General features: G+C 39.7%; 2 protein-coding genes across 4 annotated transcripts in view; one reads left to right on the top strand and one right to left on the bottom strand.

The window, feature by feature from the left end:
- Positions 1-20,511, top strand: part of LOC110977635 (thyrostimulin alpha-2 subunit-like) — a 37,063-nt gene that overhangs the window by 3,616 nt on the left and 12,936 nt on the right. Inside the window, exon 1 of one of the 2 annotated variants that reach the window (XM_087137606.1) lies at positions 988-1,279. The exons of the other annotated variant lie outside the window; for it this stretch is intronic. The gene's annotated coding sequence lies outside the window, so the exon portion shown is untranslated. Of the gene's footprint in view, positions 1-987; positions 1,280-20,511 lie in introns of those variants that run through there. 2 annotated transcript variants of the gene reach the window in all.
- LOC110977636 (glycoprotein hormone beta-5-like) lies at positions 9,590-19,019 on the bottom strand. Of its 2 annotated transcripts, none has more exons than XM_087144146.1 (3): positions 18,822-19,019; positions 16,653-16,875; positions 9,590-12,869 (listed from the first exon to the last, which is right to left on the bottom strand). In XM_087144146.1, the coding sequence occupies exons 2-3, from the start codon at positions 16,848-16,850 to the stop codon at positions 12,657-12,659; spliced, it is 411 nt and encodes a 136-aa protein (XP_087000272.1). In that variant the 5' UTR covers positions 16,851-16,875; positions 18,822-19,019; the 3' UTR covers positions 9,590-12,656. The 2 variants fall into 2 exon arrangements, with proteins under 2 accessions (XP_087000272.1, XP_022087620.1); XM_022231928.2 differs by having other exon boundaries at positions 18,829-19,018.

Genomic DNA, 20,511 nt, shown 5'->3' with positions numbered 1-20,511 from the left:
TCAACCTCGTAATGGGAATGACCGGAAAAAGATAAGGTAGCTTTTTAATCGTGTCTATAATCATGATATATTACCTGTATACTATTTCATTAATTGCCCATAAATCTTACTTGATCATTACATGTTGTATATATCTCCATTAGTCACTTTCTTATCCGTTTCCTTCCCTTCTTGTTTTGGCACCGGCGTATCCTCTTCGGTCATTGATGATGATACCTCACAACCCCCCTCTCTCTATCTCTCATTTCCTCTTCATCTGCATTTTGCCATATAGCAACTCAAGTAGCAGTCGGTTGCTAAGCTACCACTCATCCTTCTCTTGACGGCATCGGATCACTAATTACATGACAGTCATGGCGAATATTGCTCACGTTATTACCACTCGGTGATTGGACTTTTCAGAGGGGGCAGTTGTCAAATAATTATTTAGCCAGGAGTTTTATTCGAAATTTTCTCGGTGTCCAATATCTGGATAAATTGTGGGATCTAAAAAACTGTATAGCGAATGGTTGGGTGGATAACGGATGGTCACTTTATTTATTTCAAGTTCACAAAGGCCAATAGGTAAAAGTCTGTACTATAATTTTCAAAGTACTCGAATTTTGTTTTTTTTTTTAACTTATGGGACTATTAATTAAAATGCAAAGCTGTGAGAGTCACTTAAGTAGCTATCACTTCGAATATACATGTTAAGGTTGAAGTATACACCTAGAGAATAATTAACAAAAAGTTATCCATCGTTACTGAAATAGACGAAATAGTCAAATTCATTGAAACTTACCAAGGGTATCTTTGAAATAATTTATTTTTCTGTGAACGGGAATGTTTGTAACAAAAGAATGTTTACGCTTGAAAATGGACTTTCAGTCGATCATTTGTTTCTCAATGATACGAAGCCACAAAGTCCAGAGCTACAAATGATACGCCGGCGGGATGAATGCCCCCTGGCTGCATTTCGGCTGATAATGTTGTATAATAGAGGCCATAAAAAGCGGCACGCGAATGACAAGTTTAATCTGCAACGTATGCCCGTCGTCTTTGGAGCAGGGGGGAAAAGACAGAGAACAGAGTCTTTCAAGCAACTCGCTCGGAGGGGAAAAACGCGACACGTTCGACTGATGTCAGAGAGACGTGCGTGTATCAGGAAACGCGGCTTGCATTTCAGATTTTGCGCTGTAATTCCCTGTTTTGATGATACTGGGAACCCCGTGCGCGGAAAACCGAGCTTGCCTACGCTGGCCAGTCACTAACCGAGACCGACACATTTCACGGTTTAGAGGTAAGATCTATGATGTAGCATTGACTATTGATTCCTTAATAATCAATTCGACTCTCTGTTTGAGCGTTTGGTTTTCCCCTGGTTGTAGGGAGATTCGCCTGTCTTGGTGTTATTTTCAAAGGGTGATCGTGACGTTGTTGTGTGGAAGACTATGGGCCGTGCGTTGGTACGGTACATTTTAGAAATCAGCATTTGTTTCGGCGCGATAACTTTATACTGTACTTGGATGTGTATGTAGCCTTGACACTGTTTCAGTGGAATTTGGATATTAGGTCTGTAAAATAACAAGTCAGAACTTCAAAATGTGCCAAGCAACAGTCGCACACTGAGATGTTAGTCAGTTCCAAGCACTATAAACCAAACTTGTAGGTGCAATTCTGGAAAAATGAGGTATTCATTAACAGTAGTTTTATATTTGCGATATTCGATTGACTCCCCTGAATCTTAAAGGAAACCTCCATGCTTTTACGGCACTAAAGATAGTACGGATGAAATTTTCTTTTGTTCTTCTCGCTTTCTTAGAAAATGAAACTCACCCGACGATATTTGTTTCGTTTTTTGCCGGTAAAGAACATTTACAGATTGTAGAGGTGCTGACATTAATATTTTAGCCAAAACGCAACGTGAATGGTCACGTTTGAATGATGTCGAATCGAAGTGTTTGAGAAAGTGAAATTTTGACTCTGACTCCACGAATAAATGCATTCCAAGGATTTTATAAAATATATGTTTACACTGAAAACCACAAAAACTCTATCGAAATTTTGTTTTCGGGAATTCGATCACTTTTTTGTTCTATGACCTTTTGGGTGTTTACTATTAATACATTGAATGTACCTCCACTTTTTGAGCTGTTTTATTTGGATAATAATATTGTGATGCTTATTTGAAAGTGCAAAGAAATATCAGATACGGTAATCAACTACAAAATCCCTTTCAAATGGTTAGTTTAAGATTACAACTCACACATTTTGTTTCTTTTGGTTTTCCTCTTTCGGCTTTGTCGTCTCGCCAACAGTTTTAAGTACTACATCAACATGTGGACCTCCTCGTTATATGAAGACGTCATGGCTACGGTCATTGCCCGAGTGTTTAATTTCAGACGAACTTTAAAATGCAAGAATCGGTTGTTTTTGCTTTTGAAGAAGAAATATGATAGTTTGTTTCGATAAAATGCGACTTGATTAAGGCTTTTCAGATGCGACTGACAGGGAGGTTAAAAATAATAAACTACATCGCGTTGCATATGAAACAAAAGGGGACAAAAACGCGTTTCGTGTTTCTTTTTATCACCCGCTATGAATACCACATTGATAAGCGGGTGATTTATTAATAGTGAATCAATCTTATTATCTAGGAGGGAACCGAGGGTAGCTGAGGTTTAATGGTGACCCTAGTGGTGGAAATGATTATGGCAGGAAATGATAACAATTATGGTTGTTGTGTAATAGTCGCATTACATTGAATTTCACTCAAGATGATAATGACGATGTTTATCATGATAATGGAAATGAGTGAGAACAGAGCAACCCCAGATGAGAACGGTATTTAAAAGCCCCCCCAAAAAATTAAAAAATAGAGAGAAGTTACCCTTTTCATATAAATATTTCCAGGAAATCGGTTCCTGCCAAGTGGCCAACATGCTCTGTGGCTTTACGAGAGGAAACATCACATTGTTTATTTAGCCAATGTATTGACACAAATTGATTAGTTCCGAGAGAAGAAAATGCACCCTAACAATTGGTTAAATATGTTAACCGCTTAAGCAGCCGCTTTCTCCTGAGGTCGTTTGGATTACAGAACAAAAGAGTCGGGTCTGATCATTGTAATAATGTTTTCAGATCTTCGCCTTCATGGTTTTTCTCGTTTTGTCTCAGTTGTTTTCTGGATAGAGAAGTTATTTATGACGAGGTGGCATTAACATTTAATTGTGGAAAACTAACTTCGCCAGCCTCGAAAGCTTTCGACAAAGATTGTTGATACTTTTAACAAGAACACACTGACAGGATTAAATTAGAAATTTTTTTAGGCAAAAGGTTTGAACCAAAACTTACTCTCACGCAAGACCAGAAAAATCTTCCGAATCTAGAACTCAAGCACCACATTCGAAAAATGACTTTGCAAGTGTAATTCTATTACTAACCAATTCTGGATAGATTTTGATTTAGGCCAATCATTTTTCCTCGGAGTATGTATGGTGTTCTTAAGCGGACAGGCAACGTCGTGTGTGTGAGTTGGAACATCGTGTGTGTAAGTTCGAACGTCGTATTTTTTGTGAGTGGTCAGGGCCAATGTCATGGATCATTAGCATGATTTTTTCCCTTGATAAAACAGGATTACCAACCAAAATGTTCGTGTGCTGTATACTGCATGTGACTGGTGTTCAGTTGATGTTCGCTTATCTTAAAAAAGCACGGATTTTTGGCTGGTAACCTGTTTTTCCTGAGCAAAACAATACTGGCCTAAACAATTTTTGTGCTGAGCAGCTTCATGAAATTGGCCCTGATCACTCACACACACGACGTTCAAACTCACAAACATGACGTTCAAACCTCACACACACGACGTTCAAACTCACAAACATGACGTTCAAACCTCACACACACGATGTTTGCCTGTCTGCTTTAGAACACCATAGATACATTTCTTTTCGGTTGGTTCTTTCATCGCGCGTTGGTCCATGCACTGAGCACATAAATAGGAAAATCTACAATTTCGCCCAACGTTTTTTGGCAAGATGAGCACTTGGCTTGAACAGTTAGCCCAATTTTATAAATTGTTGTCTAAATGACTATAGGACAACCGAAAAAAATTCTTAATTGTTTCCAATGATCCAGGATTTGAGGAAATATATTCATACACCCGAAGAAATAAGTCCATATCCCTATCGCCCCGTGAAGGCGGGTGCGGACGAGGGAAGTTATGGGAGTGCTGCAATTCTTATGACGTTACAGTGGCCATGGAGGCCATTCATTCATTGACATGATCTATGCAGTGACCTTGAGAACATGTATTGGTGCACCAATCCAACTTCCCACTGCTACTCATAAGTGAGACCTGTGCAGCAAAATAGCCATGCTCTAACTGTGATGCTTATGTATTTTCGCATGACGCAGTACAGTAGGCGAACTTACAAGTGAGGCTAGTCAGCTTCAAAAAAAGTTGCAAGCAGAAGGCTCGGACAAGTCTTACTTATAAGTTGGCCTATACTGTATTGCATCATACGATAATATATTAGCATCAGAGTTAGAGCATGGCTATTTTGCTGCACAGCCCTCAGTTATGAGTAGCAGTGGGTAGTCGGATCGGATGCTTCAGGACAGCATGGAAGCAAGGGGGACCAATAGGAAAAGGCAATTCCCACGGGACAGTCGTAGGAGTGCTGCAATCGTAAATACTGATATTCAAGTTTATTATGAGAAGAAGGAGGTGCTAATAAGCAGAATAGATTTTAAGGGTCTGAACTGTAACTGTCGGTAATAACAACCGCATTAATGTTAGTGTATCCAGGTAGTGGTAATGACGGAATACGGTGTCTGCAAGCCAAATCCGTGTCTGTCCTCCCCAGTTGAGCTCGTTCACTCACCCGGCCAAAGTAAATTAAAATTAGCGATCAGATTTCTGAGATGGAGACTAAACTAAGCTTCTTCCTTTCAAGTGGCCTTTTCTTCTTAACAAAGGTTCCCCGGCTTCTACGTCGGTGTAACATTACGCTATCCATTTCCAAATATCGGCGCCCAGTACACGGGGCGAGACACGCTTCCTGCCACGCGGCATGAAGGTTAGATAAAAGAGGGAACAGCGAGATAGGTAATCTCGTAATGCATCATACTCAGCCCTGTATCGCGATGTCCGGATAAACAAAAATCCCCACGACAAATCTCTTGTCCTCTCCTCTCGGTACAAGAAAACATGGAGAAAGTCAGCATCTGTTTTGGTATGGCCACGCTGAGTGTTTTCCTTCTTGGGCACATTGACGGTGAAGGGTCTTAATATCCACAAGGACGTCTAAAAGTTAAATGTTAAGACGATAGACCAAGTAAAGATGCCACATGGATCGATCTATAGGGAGTCAATGGTCAGTTGGCCCTTATGTGTATGTCAAAAAGCACATTTATATCGATGGCATGCGAGTGCACAGCCTGTCCTACGTCCTCTTAGGGCTTAGTCACCGCCCTAAACTTGTCCCTATCCAATATTATGTGGTTCTCATTCTCCCCCCCTTCAGGACATCAGAGTACGTAGCTCGCCTCCTCCTGGAAGTTACCCCTGTGCTAAAAAATTAAAACTGTAAAAAAATACGCCTGAGGAAGTTTTTGTAAGTCCGGCATCATATTTTGGTCCAAAGGCGAGAGAATGCTTGTTAGGTTTCTCTCCAATATAAACTTATCTCAGCTTTTTTATTCCAACCAACTAGTTAAGCTTATAATTGATACTCTGCGTTCAACTACTTCCCGTCGTTACTTTTGATAAAGCTAATAAAAGACGAAAATAATTTGCACAGTCCACCTGAAATTTGGCTCCGTGGCTCCGTACCCTGTATCAAATCCATATTTCAAGGTCACAAGAGCGCCATGCAGTGATGTATGTTTAAAATCCAGTTATCAATATTAATTGCAAGAGCCTTTGTGCCATGTATTGGATACTGTTGCAGCATCATAAGGTGCTAACTGCATGCATAGAGAATCCCAATATTGACGGTAGAGCTAAACAGTGGCCTCGGGTGAATAATGCTTCATCATCATATTATGCAACGGCCTAAAGTCAACTATTCCCAGAGGTCTTCGACATGCTTCATCTTTCAGATTCTTTGCACCGTTGGTATAATTTCCATTAATTTTAACTCTTAATGGTTGCTATTTGCATCAAGGACCCTTTCGTATTTCCCTGAGTTAATCCTTCCTCAACACTTCCACGCCCTGGTCTAGATTTCCATGCGAAGCGCATTTTTCCCCGGAGATGTTCGTGAAGTAGAGTTGGCTTGCTAATCATAATAGAGTGATAGAACGATCCAAACAATGCAGTCGGTCTGCCCGCCAGATAAACTGATGCATCTGCAGATTTTTAAATTAAGGAATAAACACAAGAAAAATGTGTTTACGAGTCCAGTTTAAATCCTCAGCAGTGATGTTGAAAACGAACAGAACTGACAAAAGCCGATTACATCTTCATTGCTTTACCAAAGATAACTTACATTCCATTTCTTAGTTTCAGGCAGCAGTTTTTAGTTTTGTGACTATACCCAAACAAAAGTCAAAATGGATTAAATAAAAAAATGGGCGTAGCAATTGGTTTACATTCAATTTTACATCATTTTCTCACCTGATTTCTCTATGGCAGACTCAACATTTAATCACCCGTTGCTGTCGAACATGAACTTCATGTAGTCGTGATAATAATTTGCTGGGGAAAGTGATTTTTGCTTTTTTACGGATTAGGTGGGAGACACCCTTCTATTCATATTCATTGAATTCATTCTTAGGCTTTTTGTTTATAATTGAAATTCGGTACATCTTAAAACCCATACATTCCATTTCATTGGTAACCTATTTCACTGAATACTTGATGTTTTTGAAGTCTTTTGTGTTTGCTTTTTTAAGTATCTGTTTACTTGTCTAAAATACCAGATTTTTGTTTTTCTTTTTTTATGTTTCATTAGTTTTTCTCTTCCTTTCTCAGTAGAATATAAATTTTTGAACTGTGCATCTGTGATAATTGTTCGTTCTGAAAAAAATAAATATTAGTAACACTTAGATTCAAGTTCTTGTTTTGCTTGTATGTTACGATTTTCTCGCACGAAACGTTAAGTTAATCATTGGGCCAGACTTTCCTAACGTCTGCTTTCGTTTTACTAGTATAGTAAAACACTTCAAAGAGATTCGTAATTCGGTCATTCTATCAACGTGAAAGGGGGAAGGCGGCCGTAAGTGCTAATTCTGCCAAACCGTACCATGGATTTGATATTAATACCGAAGAGGATTGTGCAAGCAAACTGAAGGGAGTAATCGATTTCGTCGGATATGCTAATTCACCGAAAAACCTTGAGGTTGAAAGAATTAGCTATTGCTGTTAGTGTGATCTTGAGTTTCATAAAACTGTAAGAGGCTAAAGACTTAATTAAAGTACTGCCATCAGGGTAGGTGTGGCTGGAATCTTGGTTCTAGCCTTCAAAAGAGAATAACCAATACATGTAAATCATTCTACAATTTGTTCCACTCAGAGCAGTCGTAGATTGGGTTTATTATATACATCTGTATCTATATAGGTGCAGTTTTGCATGCCTTGGAAATAATAACAAACTAGCCTGACAAATTCTAGGCTTATAAATTTCTCAGTTTTTAAGGCCTTGTTTTGACTCTATCCCCAGTCATATTTTATTGATCATGACAAGCCAAGTTCTGCAGTTTCCCCGAAGCTCTTCCGTACTGCATCAAGAAAATTCTGCGGATGTCTCTTCATTATTGGACACTCAAAGGCGCATGCAGGTTTTTGCGCTGGACAGACCTTTTTAGAGGGGACACTCTAGCATCTGGGTGAATTCTGCCTTTAACCATGCATAAAAATACTTTACTAAAAAGCTTCAATTCAATATAACATAGACCCTTGTTGTTATAGTCATATCAATTAAGACGTTCAAGCATACGACGTGTTCAGTAAAGCACCCGACTGTGGGAGGATTTTATGGGTCAACCTGCCTTGGAAAATAATTGATTTTTATAAAAATTGTGTGTCCAATTTCCATTAAATTGGTGTCAATATTACCGTAAAACACAAAGAAAAAGGCTCAATACCAAAAATAAAGCACTGCGACAATATAGGTGTTATTTTCCCCCCAGAACTGCTAGGGTTGGTGCAGTTTTTTCTGTTTGCTCATTCAGCTCCTTTCCATCCGATTAAACTCTCTGACAATGAAAGTGGACACTAGAAGGATTCATGAGACATAACTTCCTCCACTGCCCAATCCAATTTTTTACATGGAATCAACATAAATGCAACTGCAGGGTCTACTAGTAAGACCTTTTATCCCACTAAGTTTACCACATTTCAGTTGTTCTTTTTCTTTTTTTAAGAAAGGCTCGTTTTACTTTCTTGACTTGCTATCTTGACTGTAGTTAGAAAAACCTCAAAACAATCAATCGGTCTAAATCGCGTTTCCGTTGCGAGAATTCACGGTTGAACACAATTTATAGATTGTTTTCTTGAGGTTTTCGATTCTCTGTGTTTTGGGGGATTTTTTGTCTCTTTTATTGCTGCATTGTCTGCTCCGTCTAGCAAGGAGTCTACAAAATGTTTCCGTGGAGTTTGGACACGTCTCTTGACATTTTGCTGCGAGTCTTTAAATTGTTACGTATGAGTTGGGTGTAACTTTTCTGGTTGTTTTAGAATATTTCAGAACATTTTCGAAGTTCATTCGATTCAACATTTCAAAGAAAAATAAATTGGCGAAGTTTGGGGATAGACCAGGGACCCATTTTCATCAAATTTGATCCAAGTTGCACCATTTTTAATTTTGAATATTAAATCAACAGGTTTGTTAGAATATCATCAAGACTTGAACCTCTCTTAATCCTGTTTATGAATGGTGGGTTTTGTCCACATGCATTTCTTGCAATCATTTGAGGCGAAGTTGTGCAGCGAATATTACACTATGACTATGATTTATGTTGAGGGGTCCATGTTACACTCAGTGACAAGTTTGTTTATTCATATATTAGTGTCAGCATATCATATCATGCTTGGGGAAATTCAAACAAACCTTTCTACTTGGCTATAAGCTGCTAGTTTTGCTGCCCAGTGCCTGTAATTTCTTCAGTCAAATGGAATCCACGTAAAACGGACCAGAGCTATCAATATGTGTTTTGTTGGTTTTAACAAGCGAAGACAGTTCTAGTTCTTCTTCTCAACCGATGTTGCTTTCTCTGTCCGTCTCCTGGGATTCCGGGCTTCCAACTTTGTGTCGAAGCAAACAGACACCCGTTGGCAACACAGGTTCTCCGATGGCTTGCTGCTGTGGTATCACGATATCACGTTAGAATTGGCATCTTCGCTCAGAGGCACTCGGTACATCCCACCCCAGGACTTGATAGATGAATCGATGTTGAACATTAATATGCCGGTGCTACGAGCATGAGGACCACTTGAGAAAATGCCAGTTGGAACCTCTTCCCCCAAATGTGTTTACGTTAGAGGGGATAAATACCTTCAGATGTGTCCAAAACTGAGCGTCGTTTTTTAAGATAAATAGTATTCCTGTTGTTGGAAATATAACACCTTTCTTTGTATTAAATGTTGGTCACATATTCTCCAACATAATTGCATGTGGTGTTATTTGCAAATATTTCATACAAAGATTTAAATTAATGCAAAGTTAGGCGGGGAGAATATAAGACAACGAACAAGAAACAAATTCAACCGGTATTATGTAACTTCTCTTTATAGCTTGATTTGCAGCCTGACTTTTGCAGCGTTAGTTACGGCCTTGCATGACATTACGTGTACCAAAATGGTACATGGGACACTCATACGGTACTGCGTATCTACTGATGCAGCATAGAGATACATATGGATGTTTGAAACACTTACGTATACAAAGAGATCATCCAGTAATGCGTATGGCTCCAGGGATGGACGTGATTACTGTCATAATACCAAAGCTAGGAATCTGATATATGGGCCATCAAGGTGGAGCCTTGGCATCGATCTTGCCCTCAAGCAATCAAAGAGAGCACTATCCGATTGGAAATTGAAAAAAAAAAGATTGTATAACCTGCAAAAAAAATGAAGGGAACAACCAAACTCTAATCACAACTAGGGAATATGAATATTTGTTGTTCAATTCTTTTGAATTTAAATGGTATATTTGTAGACCGGTACTACGTTATTTACTTAAATTGTAATCCCAGGCCTCGGGCCTCGTACAAACATACAATTTTACCTGTATCCTTCATTTGCTTCTGTTTTTTGTCACGAATATTCTTGTTAATTTTGTAATGTGCCATGAAAAAGTAATAAATCATACGATAGCTTACTATACCACTACAGCTCTTTACACAAAATGGCAGACGGCTAGGGATAAGCCGAAGCACTGGTCATTCTTTGAATTTGATGCAGAAATTCCTGAATTCGTAAGTGACACTGAAGCTTCTAATAAAAAAACAAATCAAATATGCTGTCAAACAGTAAGAGCATTTGGTAAGACACCCAGAAACATCTGTTAAGTATGGGATTATTCAAGAGGCTTAAATCTGGTGTCAATATCATGTCGAATTGGAAAAGGGAGATAGCTATGGGAATGGAAATCGGCTACACTCACACTAAGAGGATATAATTATTCAAGGGTTGTGTAAAATACGTCAAGAGTAGTGGATATTTCGTATTCGTGAGATAGAAAGGATACCCATTCATTCAGTGACGAACTCAATGTTTTATTCCACCCGCATTCAACTCTTTGAATAGAACAGTCGGTCCGTCACTTCATTAAATTGTTCTCTTTTAAATAATTGCACCCACAAATTTCATTATTTGTGTTACCTGCAGCACTACATGATGTTTTCTACACAATCTACATAGGTAATCTATAGGGTCGCCAACTGTGACTTTTGATTTCTACACGATTTAAATTGAGGACATGCTTCCAACCGAGGACGCATGGTCCTCAATGGTATATGATTTTCATTTCCCCCATATCCTCAGTAGCAATCATAGTGAGCGCTGGCACAGCAGAATGGTGGCTGAATGACAGACATTCTTTTTTCTGATGCGATCTTGCGACTCTGTTTTTTCCTCTAAAACTGGACACCCAGGGCCCAGATCTCGGCTTAATTAACAAGCCTTTGCTTCCCCTAGACGATGCTATACTCATTCCCACTCTTCCACCGTTCATATGTCCCCGTGCAAAGCTTTTATTTTTTCTATAAGTTGTAAAAGTAAAATTTCCCTGGATTTGTCACTCTCCGTGAATGTCACTCATTGTATTATGAATATTGACACAGGTGTGAGATACAGAATTAAATGTGATATGTCATGATTTAATATCTTTCCAATACCTTTTTCAGGTGAAAGCTTTACTTTGTGAAAATTTGCTCCTCATACCTTTTGAGGGATGTTCAGTTGTGCTTTTTGCAGATTGTAGAAAGGGGCCTGGACACTTTCACCTATTTATAGGCTGGTTTTACCTGACGTTTGTCGTGAAATTTGCATAACGTTTCTAAGAAAGTGTCGATTCACCTTTTGAATATAAACTTGCGCCACAGAGAAGGGACCAACGCTCAAAATCTAATAAACCTTGGCCTGCCGTTGGCACCAAAACGTGACATTCCAAATGTAGCCCTCAGAATGCGCTGGGGGCTACACTAAAAAAATCATGAGGTATCTCCGAACACATCAAGATTTGAACATGATTTTCTTGTATAAAAATAGTCAAAGGGTTTTGCTTTGAAATGATAAAAAGAATAGGGGAACGTGTGTGTCTGCGTTCTGCTAAATTTTCAATAAGAATAGTTGGAAACATAGGGTTCTAAAAAGAGAGCCAAGTTGGTGTGAAACCATTTCCTCCAGGAACAGGGCAAATGTCTTGTGAGTACAGTTTGTCCTTTCTCCCTCTGGAACATTTTCGACACTGTTAGTCAAACCAATGCAAAAAGTGGTAAAGTCACGAGCCGAATCCCTTGATTTAATTTTCCCCGTAGTATAATAACATGGTAAGGATGTTGCTAAAATGCTATATCGTTTATGACCGTGACCTCTTGAGGTTATTCGGACGACCACTCCAACTGAATTTTTAGTCGAAAGCGAAATTGGAATTTTCAGCGGATTGTACGGAACCATCAACATGTGCTAGAGATTTGTGACAGCAAAAGTGCAAAGTCTCACATAATTCCAATGTTCCTCGCGGGACAACACGATTGGGACGATTGCTTCTTTGTATTAAAGACACCCTTAAATTAATGCCATTTTTTTGTTTGAAATTTAAAATAATTTAGAATTTGTGATAAATTATAACTAAATGTTTTGAGCCTGATTTGAAGAAATGGAAAGTGAGTTTGAAACCTAAAATAGGCTGGCGCCACCCCATTTCACAGATTACATATGAGTATGATAGATTCAGGGAACAAGATGGAAAGTGTCTGTGAATCTATTGACAGAATCTTTCTGGTATTTCATACTGGACTCTTTGCTCGAGGCCCCTGGTTCTTTCTGTTTAATATACAGATAATACTGAGCGGATGTCACTTAAATTGAAATTATCATTGTCTTGTTTGTTGTATTTGTTTCCTAGTTGTACTTTTGTGGATAGGAGGAATCGAAAGAAAAACAGCTATAGGGAATATTTTTGCCCACCCCACGCTTCACAGAAACGTGGTAATTTGTTTTGCTACTACTTTTTCGATACGAAATAATCAGGTCTGTAGCTGTAATTGGTGTTTGTGGAATCTATGGTGGTGCACTCACACCGTAGGGCATGAAGGTAGGTGTAGCCGGGGTCGACGCCGGGGTCGCAGTCTGGTAACTCTACATGTCTCTCCTCGTAGGAAGTGTAGCCACACACGGAATGGGAGGCGCTCACAAATGGGGGGTTTAGCGCCGGAACCTGCCCATGGAAAAGAATACAGAGATAAGCAAAGAATATGCAAATATAATGTATTTAAATGTTATCAATAAATATAACATCTGGCATTTACAGTATTTAAAGATGAAATGTTTAATTTCAATCATTTTTGATTCAAATAACACCACATTTTTACCTGGTCTACCTTTTTTTTAATTTTGTCACAACTACAAAGAAAAACAAATTTAATGTGCTGTAAAGCTTTTTAATATACCCAAATTAAGTACTTAATCGAGACTGCACAGATAACCATATAAAAAAAGTTTTCTGGATAGACACGATCCCAAACTTGGCTCCTTGAAAACAGGTTAACTCAAAATAAATCGTTGAATTGACAGGATCCCGAGTATGTCTCTCCTTTCCCACCATATCTCAAGATATCCCTTTATTGACAACTGCAGCTCAATATTACAGCCTGTTCAACTACATCCAATTGAAACCATTGTTTCAAAGTTGCTTCGCTACATGTGCTCAGTTTTTGTTTTAGGATCTAATATTAAACCTTTCCACGAACGCCGTAATCGATCGTCACTACGAATAATGCGTGAAATCATAGGACTTCGAGTGGGCCGAAATAATCGAAAAGGTAAACAAAATGTGCGTGTACCGCGTCGTGTAATGATGATACCTGTTTTCCACGTGCACAAAAGTGACAGATGTGGGGAGTTATTATTGCCCTTTCTCCAAAATAATGCTGCCTTATCAGTTGATACAGAGAATAATCAACGAGTAGGCGTATGTTGCTCGTTTCCCGCGCACGCGAAAAAAGAGGCCAGTTATTGATATTTTGACTACATCACAGGAAATACTTCGAGACAGAATCGTCAGACAGATTTCGAACTCTGACGCCATTGTGTAACATATTTCGTTTTATTCTATCCCTCTCCCACGAAACGGCTCTAATATGGATGATAATTTGAAAGAAAATCATGGAGGTGTTGCATATTTTTGACATCTTAGACCAACACGGAGATATGGCAAAGCTTGAATCATGAAAATGGGACAAATCTTTAAAAAAAAAAACAAGAGATATTCAACCACTACTTCGAAACAAAGACATATGGAGAGAATGCCGGTACTATATTTGATTTGTTTTTAAGTGCATGTCGAAAAGGCTACGAGACATCATTAAAAACCCACAAAGGTTTGGCGAGATAAAACGAGCTGCTACAAATTGGAACAAATGCACACACGTTGGATTGCATCTGAAAGGGAAAAAAATGGAAGAAGCCCAACTTATCATTTCGAGACATGTTTCTCAGCAATTTGAGAAGAGACCCGCCCATAGGTTTTCAACTCATGCGTATGCATATAGGCCCCATAAAAAAATAAGTCCGACTTCGCTGATTGAAGGTTAGAAGTTTAATATGGTATTCTGGGTTTTCGTAAATTGTTACTCAGTGGGATCGAGATATCTGTCGAAGGGGCCCCTCAGATTATGTGGAGGCAATTAGGTACATTTTGGAGGCTACGCCCAATGAACTTGTGTGCGTACGCACTAAGGTCCCTTCCAAGGAATTAACCGAAGTCTTTACTTCAAAAAACAGAGACAAACCCTATTCAACGACATCCTGAACTGGTGTTGTTAACAACAGCTCAGAAACAACACACGTACAGGACTACTTCAATAGAGAAAGCGTCCCAGGATAGGAATTGTTATTTTATTTCAACAATAGCTCCCCCTACCTGAAACAAAAATCGCCCGCATCCCCCACCTCCACTGCCAAGAACCACAGTATTTATCCCCTTAACATCATGTCACTTAACGCAGCCCACCCTCAAACGAACATGCCGTGTGCGTGCAAATTTCAACATCTGACTCTGCGTGTCAGCCCGCCGCAGACGTCGTGGGTTTTGTCAAATGATATTTGCTGTCTCCTTTGTAATGGCTAGATGCCGTCTTATTAGTCAAAGCCGTAGGTCCAGATGCAAATTGTATCACTGAATCTTTATGCAAGCATATCATAATCCCCTCTGTATTCGATCGTGTATTCTTGAGATGTCACCTGATGCACTTTTGTAGTACCATTCTTTTCGTACTCATGACAATGCAATCTTGATCACAAGAACAAAATTCTATGTTTTCGTACTAGTACCAATGGCACGGTATTCATCGACAAGCTTGCCAAGGCCATCACGTGAAGGCAAAAGATATGCTAGTTAACATCAAACAATTTACTGACAATCTTTTTTAACCTTGGTGTCTTCTGTGTAGCGCTATTTTCATTGATGTTTCCCGCCAGAGAATTATATACACGAGCAAGATGACCACAACGCAAAATACTGGTTGACGAAGTTAAGACCAAATCCAATAATAAGACTCGCCGGGAAGACTGCACAGACTTTGACAGCTAGCGAGGCATTACCAATGCATATTCTTTAATATACACCGTATTTTGGGATTTTGAGGTAAAGGTCGTGCTTTCACTCTTTATTACGACGTAATTTCGTCTTATGCGTATACACAAAAGTGACGCGTGTCAGTCGGTCTGACCTCGTCCTAAATGTCTACTTTTCCCCTCCTTGTTTGCCAGATCAAAGTGTTGTTGCGAAAACAGCGGCGTTGAATCAAAGAGTATATGATCAGAATGGAAGAAACAGTATGATATTTATACGAGGATTCTAAATCTGGCATACGATGAAAAACCGAAACAATAATTAAAAGAGGCAGTCGGGCTTTGCCTATACGACTTGGCCTACTAAACTCTCAAGTTTCACGGTGCACGCGTCACTCCAATTGCGTTATGCTCAACTGTGTGCTTATTTGTCATATTTGGAAAGGTGCGATTCAGCCGTTTAACTGGAGGTGAAGTTTGCTTCTATCAGCAGGCTCAATCTTATCGACACAAGGACACATCTATGGTTCAAAATCTCTATTGCCAGCGAATTCTCTCTATATGTATATCGTTTTCAGCCTTGCAGCCTATAGTAACGTATCTGTTATAAGTACAATGTGCACGTATTTCATGACAACCATGACTATCGAAGCCAGAGAGACGCGGCCGATCTCTGACGTCCCTAGATGTGTGACGTCAATGGTCGCATTTAACACATCAGAGCAAATATGGGCTAGAAATAGTGGGCTATATATGTTGTTCTTTTGAGTTGACCCAACTTGATCTCCACATGATTCTGAAGTGGCTACCAGTGACGTGGACATCCCGATAATCCGAATTGGTAACAACATGAACACTGGAGAGTCTATGACACGCACATGTTGTTTGCTATCCTTGGCATTATACCACCTACCCCGTCAGTGCTTCTCTGTCCTTCCCCATTACATCTCCTCACTGCATCACCAACCCCGTACCTCGTCACCCTCATCCACCCTGATCTCTTTCTCTCACTGTTTTTTTTCCTTTTTTTTGTTTTTCTTGTTCTCTGTCTAAGTCATTTCCTTATTTTTCTGCATATTTACTCATGCTCAAGTGATTCTTATCCATGTCGGTGCGATTTCTTTTTGTTCCCACGCTGTATAGCTTGTGTACACTTGTACTACTCTGTGTATTTGGAATTATTTTATGATATTAGCATATTTTTGCTTACGTTCTATATTAGTTTATTGAATTATCAAATGGAAAAGAACCAATACAACCCCAATTCATAGGCTCTTTTACTTGACGATTTTGGCTTATTTTTGAGTTTCAACCAGTCTTGTTGGCCTACATTTCACTCTCTTCCTAAATTTTTTCGCAAAGATCGTAAGGCAAGAAATACATGGGCATTTGCACATCAATAAAAAGGAATCTTTTACCATTCATTTACCTCGACCGTGGCACACCGACCCCAGCACCCACTAACAATCAGCTCGTAGGGTCGACAACCGTCTTTCTGAACCACGTGGCTCATTGCGTTGTGCACGTAGCAGCCCGTTGCCGTGCTGGGGTCAATGGCGAGTGCGCATGCCCAAATTGTCAATAATATAGCCGCCAAGACGCAGGCGTGGATGGAGCGAGACGCCATTGTTGCTGCTCACAGAGTGTTTATTCTGCCAAAAGATCAAACAGACATCCATATGAGACTTACTCATAGATAAACTTGCCGCATTGTCACTTTTTTCTCAGCCTATGAAAGAAACACATCTAGATTCTTCGATACAAATTTTGCCCACTACCTTCCGCTTCCTCCTCTTACAAAACACCCCATACTTTTGGGAAAGATTTGTTAGAAATTTTAAATAATACGTAGATGAGATAAAGTTCATTGTGATGCATTATGTAACACGGACGTATCACAATAGTGCGCCTCCAAGAGTTTGCAACTTGTTGACTAATAACAATGCGCAAATCTGTTAACCCTTTGCAAACGCGCATTGGGTGGACACATTTCGCACGTTGTAATTGGTCAACGCGTTGCAAACTCATGGAGGCGCACTACTGTGAATTGCCCCTATTAACTCGATGGAGTAGAAAGTGTCTAATGGTTGCTGTAACCATGTCTTCCCTTAAGTAAGCACAACAGAAGAGGATAAACCATTTTTTCTTTTGTAGGTGCAAACAAAGAAAGAATGGTGTCTGTAATCTCATTTGGTAACTTTGCATACATAACAATTGTTACAGCTTTTGAAGTTTTGAAGTGTTCTGGCACTGTCCTAACGAATTGCCACTTAGGCCTATCATAAGGTCATTGTCATTGAGCCGTGGTGCTCCAAGTCAAATTGTGCTTGGGAACTGTTAGTGCTCTTTGGCCTTAGTGGAAGCCCAAACAATGAATAATGATGAACATGGCATTCCAGGTCAAATGGTGCTTGAAACTATGGGCACTTTGAGCCTTTGTGGGTGCTCCAAGAATTCACATAGAATGGATGCTCCGAGACAAATGGTGCTTGGAGCGATGTTTCTGGGCCTTTGTGGGTGCTCAAACTGTGGATATTTGTCGCATGCAGGATGGGTTGGCTGCCCAGATTTCTATATCCGACACATTACGATGAATAAAATCCTTCTGGCTGTGTTGTGTGTACTTCATTTTGTCTCCTTATTTAGTCTGCTGCGTTGGCCGTCATTGATTTGAAAATAGGGGCAAATATTAAAGGCTACATCCGTCAGTCGTATACATTGTCACATGCACTGCTTTGCTTTAAAAAATTCTAGACATCCTGGATGTTGCTTTTACTAACAAAATGGTCTAGCACCTACAAATTGTGCTACTTCCCCACCCAATAAAAACAGTTTGAATAATGACAGGAGCGTACGTTTTACATCGCAAAAGTTACAGTTCACAAATAATTCTTGTATCTTTTCAATGGCTAATCAAGTGCTTTCTTTTTATGCCCCAAGAAACTTGCCGATTATAGAAATGTTGGAAGAGTTCACCTCATATTTGCTGAATTCCAGCTATGCTTATTTTTAAGAGCAACCTTTAATTCAGAGGATAAAAAATTCCTAAAATAGAGCGATTCAGTCTTCCAAAGCGGTCTGCGATTGGGCACCGCACGACTTTATAAAGAAAGTGATTGCGCTAAATTTAGATGCTAAGGATGTGGACTGGGACTCATTTCTTTCACTCTTACGAAGGACTGCACAGGGGTGGAAACAAATCAGGTTGTAGAAATCACAAAAAATGGCTCAATCCCCGTGGGAACTAGGCTATTGTGCAGTGGTACCCGATAATGTCACTGCCAGCGAAATTCTCCCTGAACTAGCATAATAAGACGGCAGCAAAGGAAAAAGAAATTGTTTTGACAGAAAGTTGAAGTTTACTTTGATTTTAGTCTCACTGTTCTTCGTAGGCGATGCCAAACGGCGACCACTAGATGACACACTGTGCATTTTGCACATTCTTTGCAATCTTAAACACTTGAATACTCATTGAAAGAAATCAATCAGTGTTAAGTAATGTTTTAACAGTTGTTAACAATCTTGACAACTTTTGTCGTCCAACATTTCATTTTTAAGCATTTTAAAAGACGAAAAATTTGATAAACGAAATGCTAACCTCTTACCGTCTGAACAAGGTCAGGATCCCACCAACAGCTTTGCAAACTTACGACTGAAGTGTTACAAACACCGACTATTTGGTTCAACAATTCCCGTCGAAATGGACAAGATCTCGAGCAGTTCACGGCTCACTGCTCTCTTACCCTCCCGAACATCCGGCAATAGCGCGCCTCACAACCTGAGCAGAGAGAAAATGTTGCTTTACGCAAAAAAAAAAACACCATTGAGTTGAGTTCCTTGTTGGCCTGTTGCATTTCCTGGGGTTTTGGTTGCCTTCGGCTAAGACTTAAAGTATTAGAAGCCTAAGGCGCAGGGGGATTCGTCAAGGTTTTTGTGACAGCCAAAGCCCATGGACAAATTCCGTGCATGTCTGTCACTGTAAGGATTTGGACAAGTTGCGTTCAAAGGTTTTTTTTCTCCAGCAAATATAACATCCTGCAGCCATTGCCTGTACCGTATTAGATGTCTTAAGCGGACTGTAAATTAAAATGTCACACAATATCAAAACAATCTTGTCAGGAAAACAAAACAAAAGGACGGAATAAAACGGCATCTAGGGAATCAGCCATAAACCAAGATGGACCTGTTTGTATAAATGTCACTGTCACAAGGGGTAGGTTTTATGCTGAGATAAACATTTAGTCAAAGTGAACTTGGTTTAGCTCTGTTCATTTGATGATTATCAACGATACATAACGACGACTATAACAGAGAATCCTGGTAAAAACGTACTATTTATGTATAAATTTCTTCTGCAGGGGCGGATCCAGGGGGCGTAGGGGGGCGCACACCCCCTTTTCTCACCAACAAAAATAAATAAATACATAAAGAAACATCAAGAAGAAAAAAGGGGGAGAAGAAAATAGAGAGGCCCTGGTGCCTGAAATTGCAGCACAGAGCTCCTAGAAACCCAATGCAATCCTAGAATTCCTTGAACGGGCCCTGAACCCCGCGCCGTTGGGGCTTCATGTTAGTTACGCGTTTACGAGCATTATACCATTGCTACTTTTAGTTCACGCTCCCCTCCCTTTGGAAAAACCCTGGTTTACGCCCCCACTCCTTGGAAAATCCTAGATCCGCCCCTCGTCTATGTTCTTAATCTTTAGACATAGCTTTCAATCCTAACAACGTACGTTCTCTAAAAGTCTAGGCCGGGTATACCAATTTAGACGTCTAAATTAAATGTACGTTTGGGGGTTCCCAAAATCAACTATCTACTTCAGAGAATGTATACAGACTTTATGCCCGATTGCTTTGTATGAATTGTTTTTCGATAGTGTGGCTGTAGTTTGGTTCAAGTTATATTGGCCGACATGTGCTTTGTTTTCTTGGGTTTTTTTTTTCAATTTTGTTGGTATCAAAAAGCACTCTCAACTTAAAGATGACAACTTGTCGGTGAGTTCGGTTAACTCCATTCCCATCCCACGCTGTCTCCTTTGCCGTATTGATCATGTCCAAAACGCTCTGGTGGTACTCCATCCCTTTGGAAGAATGTGAACTTTGAAAGGTGCAACTTGCAATGTATTGCTTTCGTTGTGACCGTTGACTCAATCAATGAAAAAACCCGGCCGACAATTCTAGGAAACGCACGCCTTTGATACCCGGCGATGTTACCTCCGTTCTCGCTGCCGTACATCCATAATAAGGAGGGGTTGTATTGTACCACATCTATACAAAGTTTATCGTTA

This window comes from Acanthaster planci, linkage group LG01 (assembly GCF_054643075.1).
Source record: "Acanthaster planci isolate LZ-2023a linkage group LG01, COTS_SCS, whole genome shotgun sequence".
Classification (NCBI taxonomy): domain Eukaryota; kingdom Metazoa; phylum Echinodermata; class Asteroidea; order Valvatida; family Acanthasteridae; genus Acanthaster; species Acanthaster planci.
This window is presented reverse-complemented; position numbering and strand designations above follow the sequence as displayed.

Coding starts and splice junctions, on each gene's coding strand:
- LOC110977636 (XM_087144146.1), bottom strand. CDS start 16,850: ATGGCGTCTCGCTCCATCCACGCCTGCGTCTTGGCGGCTATATTATTG. Junction 12,870..16,652: donor GTCGGTGTGCCACGGTCGAG/GTAAATGAATGG, acceptor TTCCATGGGCAG/GTTCCGGCGCTAAACCCCCC.